This window comes from Protopterus annectens, chromosome 7.part0, assembly GCF_019279795.1.
Source record: "Protopterus annectens isolate FY-2018-M chromosome 7.part0, PAN1.0, whole genome shotgun sequence".
NCBI classification, from domain to species: domain Eukaryota; kingdom Metazoa; phylum Chordata; order Ceratodontiformes; family Protopteridae; genus Protopterus; species Protopterus annectens.
Window position 1 is genome coordinate 1,464,747,270 of NC_056739.1, and position 13,006 is coordinate 1,464,760,275.

Here is a 13,006-nt window from a genome sequence, read left to right on the forward strand (position 1 = left end):
GAGCTTGTTTGCATAAGTGCACCAGCGCAGAAGGCAACACTGTACATTTGACAGTAACGTAATTTGTACCAGCTCCTGTGACCCACAGCTTGTTTAAGGAGGTCTGTTTTTGACAATGTAGCTACTGCTGAATATATTGAAATCGATGCGAGCTTAACAGTGACATCTTGTGGACATGGATGCAGATTGCATGTGTTAGTGTTAAAACATGGGGATTACTGTTTTATTGTTTCTAGCAAGTAATTCTTTAGAGTATTGTAGAAGTATTGAATATACCAAACTTTCGGTGTACCAATCTTATGTTTTGCTAGGTATGCTTTCCACAAGCAGAAATGTTTTTGCTGATAAAGTAGACTGGCACAAAGCCTTGTATGAAATGAAATTTAAATTAGAAATATGCACCAAGATTTTTTTCTTAATTTTTTTAAGAGATTACTTTGTTGCAACTTCTTTGCAGACTGAAGATACTAGGATGCAAGAGATCATGAAATTAGCTCATGAGTTTCTTCAGAACTTCTGTGCTGGGAACCAACAGAATCAAGCTTTACTTCACAAGCACATTAACCTGTTTCTAACCCCAGGGGTAAGTTTTTTTTTTTATATGTGAATAAAATGTTTGCATATTATCTTATTGAACATTTTTTTCTATGGCATAACCTTTTAACCACTGGTGTACTGTACAGTCAGAAGTACACACATTCTAATGTAGGTGTGAATACATTAAACAAACCTGTGGGCTGTAGCTGTCAACCTCTTAGCTTGAGTCAAGGCTAAAGCAAAATTGATTAAGAATGAAGCCATGAAATAAGGGGTACTTTCAACTATTACTTGTTTTCACTTCATTTGAATAATTTGCATTAATGTACATTTTAAGAATTTGAGCACTGTCTGACATTTAGTATAATACACTTTCTGAAGAACATAATAGAGCTTTGTGAAAAGTGATCATTTTGCAAAATGGGGGTGCTTTTGAGAGCTTTACCGTATGCCTCTGTTCTGGCTAATGTACATTGTTTGCTAGTAGTATGTGCAGCAAGTTAAAAGGGTTTCTGTTCTAACCTTTAAGTGATGCCACTCTGCACAGCGACACTATTTCTATCCATGTTTCTCTACATCTCCTGGCCTTTTAAAATCATTGAATTTTGGCATTAAATCTCACATCTCAGTATTTTTAATATGACACTGTTGCTGTCCACCTAAATTCCAAGAAATTAAATATAATATCCAAGTACAAGGGATGAACTTTGTATTGAGTGTTCAGTCCTTCCCACTACAGCTGACAGTTGAACCTGGCATTATAATGCTGCTTTGCTGTTAAACCCTGCCTTTTGTGTTGATGTGGGGCATTTTTTAATCCATATATTGTGATGCCCTGCTTTCAGGGGGTTTGTACCTTAAACTGAGTCATTACCAGATTTTATGGCTGCAACAAACTTGTGTCATGTAGTGTAGAATTTAAAAATGTGTAAAGTAGTTTTGGAAAACCTTTATTGACATTTGTTGACCGGGAAAGTCCTACTGGGTCAGGAACCCATTTTCAGCAGAGGCCCAGGGGAAAAAGCTCCACAAAGTATGTATGAATAACAGTACAAAAAACATAGCATAAACATTTTATAAGTATTTGCATTGCAGTACAGTATGACATAATGAGAATTTTACATAGATTATGTACACATTTATGTAATGGTCTGTTCTCCTCTGCTATATTTCTGGATTTATCCAAGGCTTTTGACATGATCTCACGCAAACTTACTAATCTCTATTCTCACTAACCTATCCTTTTCCCAGTCAGCTACTGATTGGATGTTCATTGTGCATACAGCTGCAGTCATAGCAGATGGGTTCTCCTGCCGTCAGGCAGTCCTCGGTCGGCCGAATTCCAAAGTCTAGGTCCGGCTTCGGTTGTCGTCGCTTCTTCCCTGACGTCAGTGCACCAAGGGTATAAAAGAACCAGCCGACGCCATTTTCTCCAGTCTGTCTTGCCGCGCGGTGCCCGAAGCAGAAGCATTTCGCAAGTGCTGGTCGGCCAGCTCCTGAAATTACGAAAATTTTGCAACCAAAGTCATCTTGAAAGCTAAGTACCCCGTTGGGGAAACTTTTCTTGCCTCAGACCAATGTCAGACAAAGTTAATAATTGTATTTCTTGTGGGAAGCAAATACCGCATAAGGATTTTCATTCTCTCTGCATTCCTTGCTTAGGTCCAGACCACGATGTCTCGGTCTGTCGTTTTTGTGCTACATTCAACAAACGCACCATTAAGCGTCGGGCGGAGTTCGCCCAGCACTATTTTGGCAAAAAATTTAACTACATTATGTCGTCGGATACTCCAACTCCAGTTTTGTCTAAAAAACGCAAAGATAAGGACCAACACACGAGGTCCGCGGCCTCTACTGACACCACACCAAAGCCGACTAGAGGTGGTCCGGTTCTCAGCGAGGCACCTATGCAGCCCCTGCCTACCGACGACACTTCATTGGCAGTGTCTTCTGTGCCCGAGGTCGCAGGCTCCTCGGCCCACACCCCGACTACAGATACCAAAGCCACTCTTGGTGGTGAATCTCAAAATGTTGACAGGTCTGCCTCCTCTCAAGGTGTCTTCAGACCTTCCTCCTCTTTTTCTATCAAGGCTTTCACTAAGTCTAAAGCAGCCATGCATTCTAAGAGACAAGCTCCACAGGGCCCTTCTCCAGGCCCCATGCCTAAAAAACAGATGCTTAAAATGGCTGAGGATTTGATTACTCTTATCAGGGGTTCTCAACCCCCCCCCCCCAGACAAAAGGCCCAGAGTGGAGGAAGAATCCCCCTCCTCTGACCAGGCCTCCATTATTTCAGAGCACTCTGATGAACAGGAACATTCTTACTCCCCTTTTGAAGATTATGATGCTGAGGAGTCCATTCCCTCTGTCTCCCCCCCAGAGGAGTACTCATTTGGGGAAACCTTGCATACCTTAAGGGAACACTTCCACTGGGAAGGCCAAGAGTACTCAGATTCCAAAAAAAGGCTTAGAGATTTTCTCTTGCTACCTCAGCACAGGCCTCTGGCTATACCTCCTGTCTTAGACATACTAGATGATGTGTACTCGGAGGCCTGCCTTAACCCGGATTCTTTACCTCCAGCCCCAGTCAAGCCTGACCGGTACTAACCGGGTTCCTGACTCGCACCAATTTTTATGCAAAAGCCATGCGGCTGACCCAGAAACTATCTCACAGGGCCCCAAGGGAATTAAGGCCTCCACTGCTAAAAACCCATTACCTTCCAAGAGAGATTCCAGATCCTTAGAAAGGTGGGGAAAAAAGGTATACACCTCGGCCACCTTAACCATGACGGCATTAAACTGCGAGTTCCATATGCTAAGGTACCAACGGTTTCTGTTATCACAGTTGAGAAGCAAAATGTCACAACCTGAACAACCAGACTTGAAGGAGTTGCAGGATTTGATGCATAATGCAGAACAAGTGGGTAAACATACCTTGCAATGTGGTTTTGATGCTCTAGAGGCCTGATGTAGAGCTGCTGTTACAGGATCAGTCATACGTAGACATGCCTGGCTCAAGGAGCAAACCTTACCAGATCATGTCAAAGCTAAATTACTAGATGCCCCTCTTCAAAAGGATGTATTGTTTGGTGTTAAAGCTGAGGAGGTATTAAAGAAAATGGAGGAAAAAGCTAAATCAATGCAAACAGTGAAAGATTTTCTACAGGTACAACCTCCACGTTTCAGAAGAAATTGGTCTTCCAAAAATTGGTCCTTTCCAGCCACGGACAGACCCCAAAGAGGTAGATACAGGCGCCCGAGGGGCAGAGGGCAATCTCAAGGATCGTTTAGGGGCAGACAATGGCAAGCTCCTACACAAAGAGGTGGTGAGGATAGTTCGCAGCCATTCAGAAAGCAAGCCCAATGACTTCCCCTTTGCATGCCAAGCAAGGCTCAAATGGCAGCACCCTTAGGCGGAAAACTGGCATTATTTTCAAAAAATTGGCATATTGTCACAAAAGACAAATGGTGGATCCTGGACATTATAAACAGAGGCTACAGATTCCATTTTCACACCCTTCCAAAAATGAGATACAACTCCACCCTCATCTGCTCAGCCCCAGCTATACATGAACTTCACAAGATCACACAGAAAGCCCTTTCATCTGTAGAAAACTGGCTAATGCCCAGTTATTACTCAACCGGAGCATGACTAAACTCCTTATCTTCCAACCCACTAAAACTAACCCAATTATCCCTTCACTTCAATATTCTAGCCAAAGACAATACTGCCATCTTCCCACAGAACACCAAACTACTTGGTGTTGAGATAGATAATCCCAGATTTGACACTCGCATTTCTCGTCATAAGGTTCACAAAAAGCTAGGTGCATTGTACAGAAACATACAATTCCTCACCAAGACGGCCAGAATTTCTGCTGCCAGTTCCCACCTAATATCCACTTTTACTCTACGCCTCTCCTATACTTACCTATCTTAGACAAACAGACCTAAACAAGCTTGAGGCTTGCTACAATAAAATTGCTAAGTTTGCCACTAGTGTAGCTTACCACAGCCACCACGGTATCTCACTTAGAAGACTTGACTGGCTTGAACTCCCTCAACTTCTTCACCTGAATCAACTCTCAGTCGCCCACAAGTTAGTAAACTATTCTCTTAAAGTACAAAAGCCAGAAGTAGTAGCTGGATTGAACCCACTCAAGTAATGCAGGCTGCAAATCACCACACAGTTGTAGAATGCAGAATCCACTTTATTATCTTCAGACCAAAAAAATCCAAGGATGAGCGCTTTCATCCAAAAAGATCTAGACTTCATCAGACAATTTACCCCACATAGTTACTTCCTTCTTGTACAGTTCAAACAGGAAGTCCCACCCATTTATGTGCTTTGTGACTTCTTTATCCTCTTAAAGTTCCATCCCTTCAAAACCTTCTCCAGCCCTACTGCTCCAGTAGACCTCTATGCTACAGCAGCAAAAATCTACTTCTAGTGACCAAACCCAAGAACTCAGTGGGAGAAGCACTATCTCCAGGTTATGGAACAGTCCCCCCCCCCCCCCAATAACCACACTACCATCAGTCACTTCAAGACTGCACTAAAAACTCACTTAAAAGCCTCTGGTTATGCCCATGCACCAATCCCGACTAGTAACCCTCTTCTTTTTTAACTCCTCTTCCTCTCCCCTCCCCTAGCCACCCTGCCTCCCACCATCTGATCATTGCATTCCTTCCTCTGCAGGCTCTGGCTCACCCTTTACCCTTGCCTTCCCTCCTTACTCAATCTCTCAGATCCTGTTACAACATGCTTAACTACCTCATTTCATTTCTACTCCAGATACATATCCAGCTGACTTGCACCTAGCTTCCTCTCACTACCACGTGTACTACTGTCTCCTCTCTGTCCTCTCCCCCCCCCCTTCCATCCCATTAGCCCTTCTAGCTTGTTTCAGCTTTGTGTGGAGCATCTGCTTTTATATCTGTTTGAGTTTAGTGCAATATTTGTATATAAGATTTAGGTTGATCAGGTTTGAACAGTATCCATTTGAGCTTAGTACTTTCTGTCTATACATTCTATCTTTATTCCTAGCCTCTTGCTAGATATTGGTGTAGCTGTTCATTACTTTGTTTAATATTGTATGTATATCTAATGTTTGCTGCAGTACATATTTGCTGTTGTATGTATATTCAATTGTTCATGTACTCTGCTGCTCTTTTATTGTTCTGCGGAGCTTTTCTGCCCTGGCCTCTGCTGAAAAAGGACCTGTGTCCAGTTGGAATTTCCCAGTAAACAAATGTAAATAAATCAAAAATAAATAAATATTGGTAGTTGAATTATATCAGAGAAGCACAGCAATTGCAAAGGTATATAATAAAATTTTAAATTTTTGAATAGTATGAAATGTAAAAAAAGATTAGTTCAGAAGATAAGGATAGAAAGAATCACTAGTGAGATTAGTTTAAAGTAACTTGTGGGTGGAGTTTCCTTCTGGTTTTGAGTGGTAAAAAATGAGGTAAGCTGGTGGGAAATGTGAGGGAGAGTGTGATGGTTTATCTATTTGGATAGATGCAGGGACAGATATGAGTATTTAGTAGGTGTTTTTTAGGAAGAGTTTAAATTTGTTGAAGCTGCCAATGGTGTTTATGGTGGTTGGAAGTAAGTTCCAGAGTTTAGCGACATTGTATAAATAAAGGCCGTGCCCAGCTCTTTTGTTTGGTAGATAATTGTGAGTTTATTTTCAGAGCAGAGGGTCCTGGTGGGGCTGTAGGGTATTGGAATATTCTTAAAAGCAGGGCAGTTGTCTGGGTTGTCGACAGTTTTATGTGCCGTGGACAGTTGGAGGTTAAGATGATGTGGAAATTCTGGCCAGTTCAAATTCTGTTAAGGCTTGACAGTAGTGTGAGCGATAAGAGCTGTTTGTGGCAAATTTGGCAATTTTATGGTAGTAGGATTGAAGTTTGTTACAGTGAATACAAGTTGGTGAAAATGGGGATGCCGTATAATAGGGGGGAACAAATGCATTTTGGCGAGGGCTTTTTTGCTGGTGCCATCTATGAAGAGTTTGTGTATATAGGGTTCCTAGTTTGCAGTGGGTTTTTTAATGGCATTTATAAATATGGTGTTCAAATGTAAGTTTAAGGTTAATGATTATACCCAGTAGTTCAGCTCAAGATACAATTTCAATTTCTGAGTTATGGGATAAAATATGAAAGTTGGTTGAGGGAGGGTTTTTTTTGCAGAGTAGAATTTTTTTTTTTTTTTTTTTTGCATTCAGGAATAGTTGTGATTCATTTAGCCAGGTTTCAGTTGCGGTAAAGGTATCTTGTATTATCTGTTGGAGGTTGTTTGGGGAGGAGATTATAGTGTCATCTATGTGTTGGATAATAGAGTTTAGAGGAGTAGAGTGAGGGTTGTTGGTAAAAATGTTAAAGTAAAGGTTCAAGTATGGACCCCTGAGGTACTCCAGTTTGGTAGTCTGATTATGTTGCCATTTTATGCATTTGTTGCCTGTTTGTAAGGTAGCTTTTAAATGGGGTCCTGTTAGGAAATTGAAGAGACTGAACATCGAATGGCTTTAACGTCTGAAATGCCGTTCAACAATGTGCTTTTTGTGAGATAGCAGTACGTTGAAGATGGGAATATTTGCCATTTCCTCACTGTAATTAGCGGGGGGTGTGGGTGGCACAGCTCCCCACAATAGTGACTTTGAGGTATGGCATTTTCGGCCTTTAGGCTGTTTGATTTTCAGTGTCTTCAGTGTTGTAATACAGACCCTTTTAAATTATTGGTGGGTAGGAGGGCTGCAGCTGATATTGGAAAGGTGTTGTGTTGTAGAAGTTTTTTTTTATGTGATACTACTACACCTGTCGAAGGCTTTTGATACAGTAATACATACGTAATGTTAACAGAGTCGATGTATTTCAAAATTGTTAATACGGAGTGTTTTAATAGCTTCGGTTTAGTCAGATAGCTAATTTGTTTATGGTTCTACATTGGTATATAAACGATCACAAGTACCATCAAAAATGGCATATCACACACATTAAGAACTCTAGCATTGATGGTGATCCTCTGAGTGTGCTTACCCTCAGCATCCCCTGACTTATTAGATTGAGACCCCTGTGAGGCTGAGTGTATCACCACATAAATGTGTTCTTGCAATCAGGTAAGGTAACTGTGGGTTAACCATCACAACTGGCATAAAATTCCTTGGCTGTTGCTAGGCCACACCTGCTCACATTCTTCATTTGTCAAAGGCTACTGTAGCTAAGTAACAATTTGTGGAATTGTAATATTACACATTGCCATTAATGTGGCTTGACTGTATCCCATCTTGAGCTGCTCAGCAGTAGCTGGCATTTTTGTCACTATCAAAGGAGGCTCAGTGACTTGTGCAAACAACCTTGCATGTGCTTATTACATAAATGCCAATATTGCACTCCAAACTTTGTGCCTTAATCACCCACCTTTTCACATCGTTGGTCAAATTTTTTTTTTCAAGTACAGCACGCATACATTGTGTGTGGTTGTATTTTATTTGGGACAGTCTCAGCCAGATTAGAATATCAGTAACGCCAAAGCAGCCAGCTGGCATTAAGTCTGTGCATTTAGAGAAGGATGGGGTGCCTCACTCTCTAGTTTGGTATTCCCTACATCAATAAAGTGGACTTAGAAATAATGAACACCAAAACCAAGTAAAACATTTATGAAGAGGATCACCAAAGGAACACTGCAAGTTAACTTTTTTCAATAAATTTTCTGAATTTAGTGCTGCAGTGTTCCTTTGTTGTTCCTCTCTGAATATTTTTTACATCAATAAAGTGCACACTCTGTACTTCTGAGCCAGTCTGTTAGCGAACTGCCTCATGTTGGAGTTATTCTCACTAATGGCGCTGTCAGTTATTTATTTTCTGTTGTCAAGATGAAGAAACTCATCTGAGCCCTTGTTCAGAAGGTAGATGAGCAGGACAGGCATACAGTATGCTTGTTCTGTGTTGGAATTGGAGGTATTCAAGAGTCTTATGCCAAGTAGCAGGATATTAACTTGACCACTTAGTGAAAGCACTGAAAGATAATCTAGAGGTCTGAAGTTGTTAAAGTACCATTCAGTTTCATTCTCTAGTGACCTCCAGTGGAGGCATCATTCATTGAAGACATTTACTTGAGTGAGGCTTTACGAAGCCTTCATAGTGTACAGCTGGTTTCACACTTTGCTGTTCCATTCTTTTCTGAAACTCGTGCTGAGGGGTTTGCTTCCCTTAAATCAGCTTGTGCTGTGATGTCTGTTGCACTGTAAAAAAATGTAGTGTCAGTCTGCCAGTTTTTGTCCGTTGGATAGTTTGGATGTTCACTAAAGTTTTATTGGATAAAATTTCCCATGTGTAATATTTAAAACCGTAAAGCTTTTTAAATTTTATTGCTGTGGTTGACAGAGTAATTCAAGTCCTGTACAGGTATTTGCTTTGGTGCCAGGAAGGAGGAGCAGTGCTATATTTCCAGGATTTCATCTGAACAAATGAAAATGTCAGAGGAAAGCACTCACAGTCTACCTCTATAAAGGGTCATAGTGCTTAAAAGTTACTCGTGGTATTAGGATTGAGGTACTGTATGCAGCCTGTGATAACTGCTGAAGCACGTTTAAGAATTGGATAATAGTCATTTAGGCCTCCTAAAGGATGAGATTTAGTACAGACATTGGACCTGGCACTTGCATTTGCCAAGCTCATTCTTGATTTGTAAAGGCTCAAGTTGGGACCTGTCTTTGTTACAGCAGATGAGATAACCAGATGAGGTGTACTCCAAGCTCCTTACTTGGTGGGTGCGTCTTGGGCTTGTAGGGTTCACCCATCCTTCAGTTAATCAGCCTTTCTAGCATCCCAACCTGCCTGCACTTAGAGGATGGGTCCTGGAGTCACTTCATTGTGTATTGGTCACATTAAGGGTTTGAGGGCAGTTGTAATTCATACCTTTTCAAAAAAGTTTTGATGGCCAGGTAGGAGAGGGTATACCAGGAGTTCCTTTACCAGGGTTCTGCCTCTTGGGATTTCACCTTCATATGTTTGGCATTGTATGGTGCCCAGCCATGGTGGTTCAGGATCATTCCTTTAAGGAACATATAGCCATTTGTAAAAGATTTATATTCCTCTGCTGTACTGACAGGCTTATCCATGTACAACTAATCCATAGTAGCCAGTATCTGACACTCAGAAGTGGTGCTTGTCTGACTTGTCTGTGTACCATGCATATGTTATCTGTTTGAGATGGTGGTGAGCAGAGATGACTTGTAGGAGTAGTCCGATGGACCCAGAAACCATTTTTGAGAAGCAGATAAGGAGCGTCTCCTCCCCACCCTGCAGTAGCACTTCCCTGTAATTTGTCCTTTGGAGAAACTTAGAGAAGCATAAAGACTCACTTATAGCCCTTACTCCAGCTCCCACACCCAAGAAATAAGTCAATCTGGGTAGTAGTAGCAGCTTTGAATCTTACTCATTGGAGCTTGTCATGAAAAATGGCATATTTGTATTCTGGTAGCACTTTTTCTGCTTAAACAGCCCCAATGAAAGATTATCCTTTGTTGCAGACTGGAGCAAGGTATTGCAACTGTGTTTTTAAGTTGTTGCTTAAATTTCTTTTGTTCAATACCAGGACCAGTCCCAGCAGTTCACTACCTTGTCACCAGACAAATCTCTGGTCCGTATGTGCCATTGAGAGTCTTGTGCCATACTGGGGCTTACAGCGATCATTCAGTTTTCTGGTATCCTGAGTCTAGGTCTGTGCAGTAAATCAGGGTGGAAAAGCATTTCTCCTTTCTCAGATTTGGAGTCTAGGAGAAGTGGTATTCAAGCTGGCCTTCAGTGTCCAAGGGTATGGTGCATATTTCAGTCTTTTACCTTGAGTTGCACTATTCTGTGCAAGTTACAACTTCTATGTATTCACTCCAGTTGGTTTTAATTATATGATTGTATTGTCTATGAGTCTATAATGGAGTTAAGAGTTTGTGGTGGAATCTGAATTTTAAAAGTTCTCATTTGAGAGCACAAAAGACTGGCTGATTTTTTTTTACCTTTGACAGAAGCAAAAACAAGTGAGATTGTATATAGAGGAAATTGACTGTTTGGAGACTAGAACAGAGCTGTGACACCTGACTAGACTTTTTGAGGAATAAGCTATTTCATCAGATAAAGTATATTTTCTTGCATGATCTGCATGGAGTCATTGATCTTAAATAGCAAATGTGCAAGCTTCTAGACTAGGCAGTGGAGATGGCAAAGCAAATTAAACAGACTGAATGGTATTTGATGAAGAGGACAACACGATAAAGAAAATTTTAATTGTTGAATTATTGAAGGTAAGAAAGGTAAATTGTGTGAAAAACAAGACGTGGGTGTACAGAACAATAGCAGTGAAGTACTAGTCTGTCCCAGGCTGACAGTATAAATGTGGAAAACCTGGAATGCCAAAGAGAACATTCTAAACATACTGGTTAGAGGATCAGATATTATGAAAAAAGGTGGAAAAATGTAAGTAAAAACCACCAAAACTAAATATTCAAATAAAACATCTGCAGTTCAAGAATCCAAGTTTATTGCGGACACTAGCGCCTCGGCAAGATGCAGTCACTGGAGTAAAGAAAAACATTTTAAATAATGAATAAAACAATCAACACCTCAATACAACAATTAAATAACATGCTTCCAATTACAATCTTTGTTTAACCTGTTAGGGCTCAGTGTTGTATTTTAAAATGTAAACAGTTTTGTTGTATAATAACTTCTCTTTAAGACTTCTACTTTCTCCCATAAACAATTTAACTTGTTCTAAAATACAACCTTTTAAAAAAGAAGCATCACTATTGTGAAAATTGTTAAAATGAAGTGCCAGAGGGCTTTCCAAGCATACATTTCTAACATGATCCTGTAATCTTATTTTGAAAGCCCTCTGGCTTTCTCCAGTATAAAAACAACTTGCAAGGACACTGTAGAATATAAATCACACCTTGAGTGTTGCACTCAAATCTCTGTAAGGTTCGACATTATTAATGTTAGGGAAGTAGTTTACAATTAGTGGACATATTGAACATTTGCTATATCTATATATGCCACTATGACCCCCCCCCCCATAAATGGCCAAATACATGGACTAGGAAAAACAAAATTATGTTCTGTAAAATTAGCCATATTCCTACCTAGGAGGCTTAAGGGTATTACAGTGAAGAGACCAGCTTGGATGAGTCTTGAAGCTTTTACTGAGTGGTTGTCTGCATGCTTGATTTACTCTGGTTTGGATCTATAAAATGGGAATTTTAATTCATGTATGGTTTGTGCACATTTACATTGCCCAGTAGCCCAGCATTGCATTTTAATTTGTTTCTTTCCAGCCTTTATCTTAGTGTGAAGTCTGGATATGTTGCAAGTAATAAACTAAGTAGCACTAGCATATAAAGCAGTCACTGATAAATCTCCACCTCATTTAAAATACCACTGGTTAAATACTGTAAAAACGTTACCTCTCAGCATTGCACAAGAACTCTGGCAAAGCCAAAAATAATGGTTTACAGGCCCACATCAGTGAGGTTTTTCTAATTGCTCAAATTCCTTTAAAATAATACAAAATGTTTTGCATCAAAATGCATCTTCTGAACAATATGAATTTGGGCCTCTAATGTCTAGCAACATGAGCTGACTTGCAGTCCTTGATAACTTAAAAACAATTTGAGGGACTGGGCGGAGATGAATCAGTCAGATCTCTAGTCCCTGTGGTGTCCTAAACATATACAACACAAAGTGGAGGTCATACTTCAGAATTTTCCCACATGTTTAATAGTTTATTTCAGTCTTTCGGCCACCTATTCTTGCTGAAGCACAGTTCACATGTTTAAGCTAGTTTTAACTGGATTGATGGTTCTGCTGTTTTGATTCACTAATTTCACATTGCTGCCGTCTTCCTGATTAACCAGAATTCAATGTTGGGAAATTTAATAACGTCCAAGGTACTCTTGATCTAGTTAGTTCCTGGGATTTGTCTTTCTGCCATGTATTTTCATTGGGAAGAACTAGAAAAGGTTTGAATGGTAAAGTCTCTGCCTTATCAGAAGACTGAGAAGCATAGTCCTCCAGTTTGCTGGATCACTCTTGGCTAAACTTTTTACTCTCAAGACTGTGTAGAATCCAAAAACGGGAAAGAATATTCTGAAATCAGCTGGATATAGCAGCTTGAATCTTGTAACTGCCTTTTTACATACCCTTACTGCTGGGATAAATGTTTCTCATGAGTGATGTACTGTGAATTTTCCATAAACACTATTTATTTATTAGAATGTTTTTTTAATTGAAATTGACTTTGTGGCCGTCTCTCTCTTTGAGGCTCTGTAATGTTCCTCAACAAATCAGCTCTCTACTACATCCACCGGGAGCCAGTTTTGCAATACACAGCATTTCCGCACCCTGAACAGCTCACAGTAGTAAATTGGCAAGACGATGATGTATTGGATTCTAATAAATCTTGATAAAT

The 13,006-nt window shown here is 40.3% G+C and overlaps 1 protein-coding gene across 1 annotated transcript in view; it reads left to right on the top strand.

The window, feature by feature from the left end:
• ITPR1 (inositol 1,4,5-trisphosphate receptor type 1) overlaps positions 1 to 13,006 on the top strand; it is a 2,510,606-nt gene that overhangs the window by 1,087,244 nt on the left and 1,410,356 nt on the right. Inside the window, exon 27 of the mRNA XM_044076407.1 lies at positions 458 to 583. Coding sequence (XP_043932342.1) covers positions 458 to 583 — 126 coding nt within the window. The remainder of the gene's footprint in view (positions 1 to 457; positions 584 to 13,006) is intronic.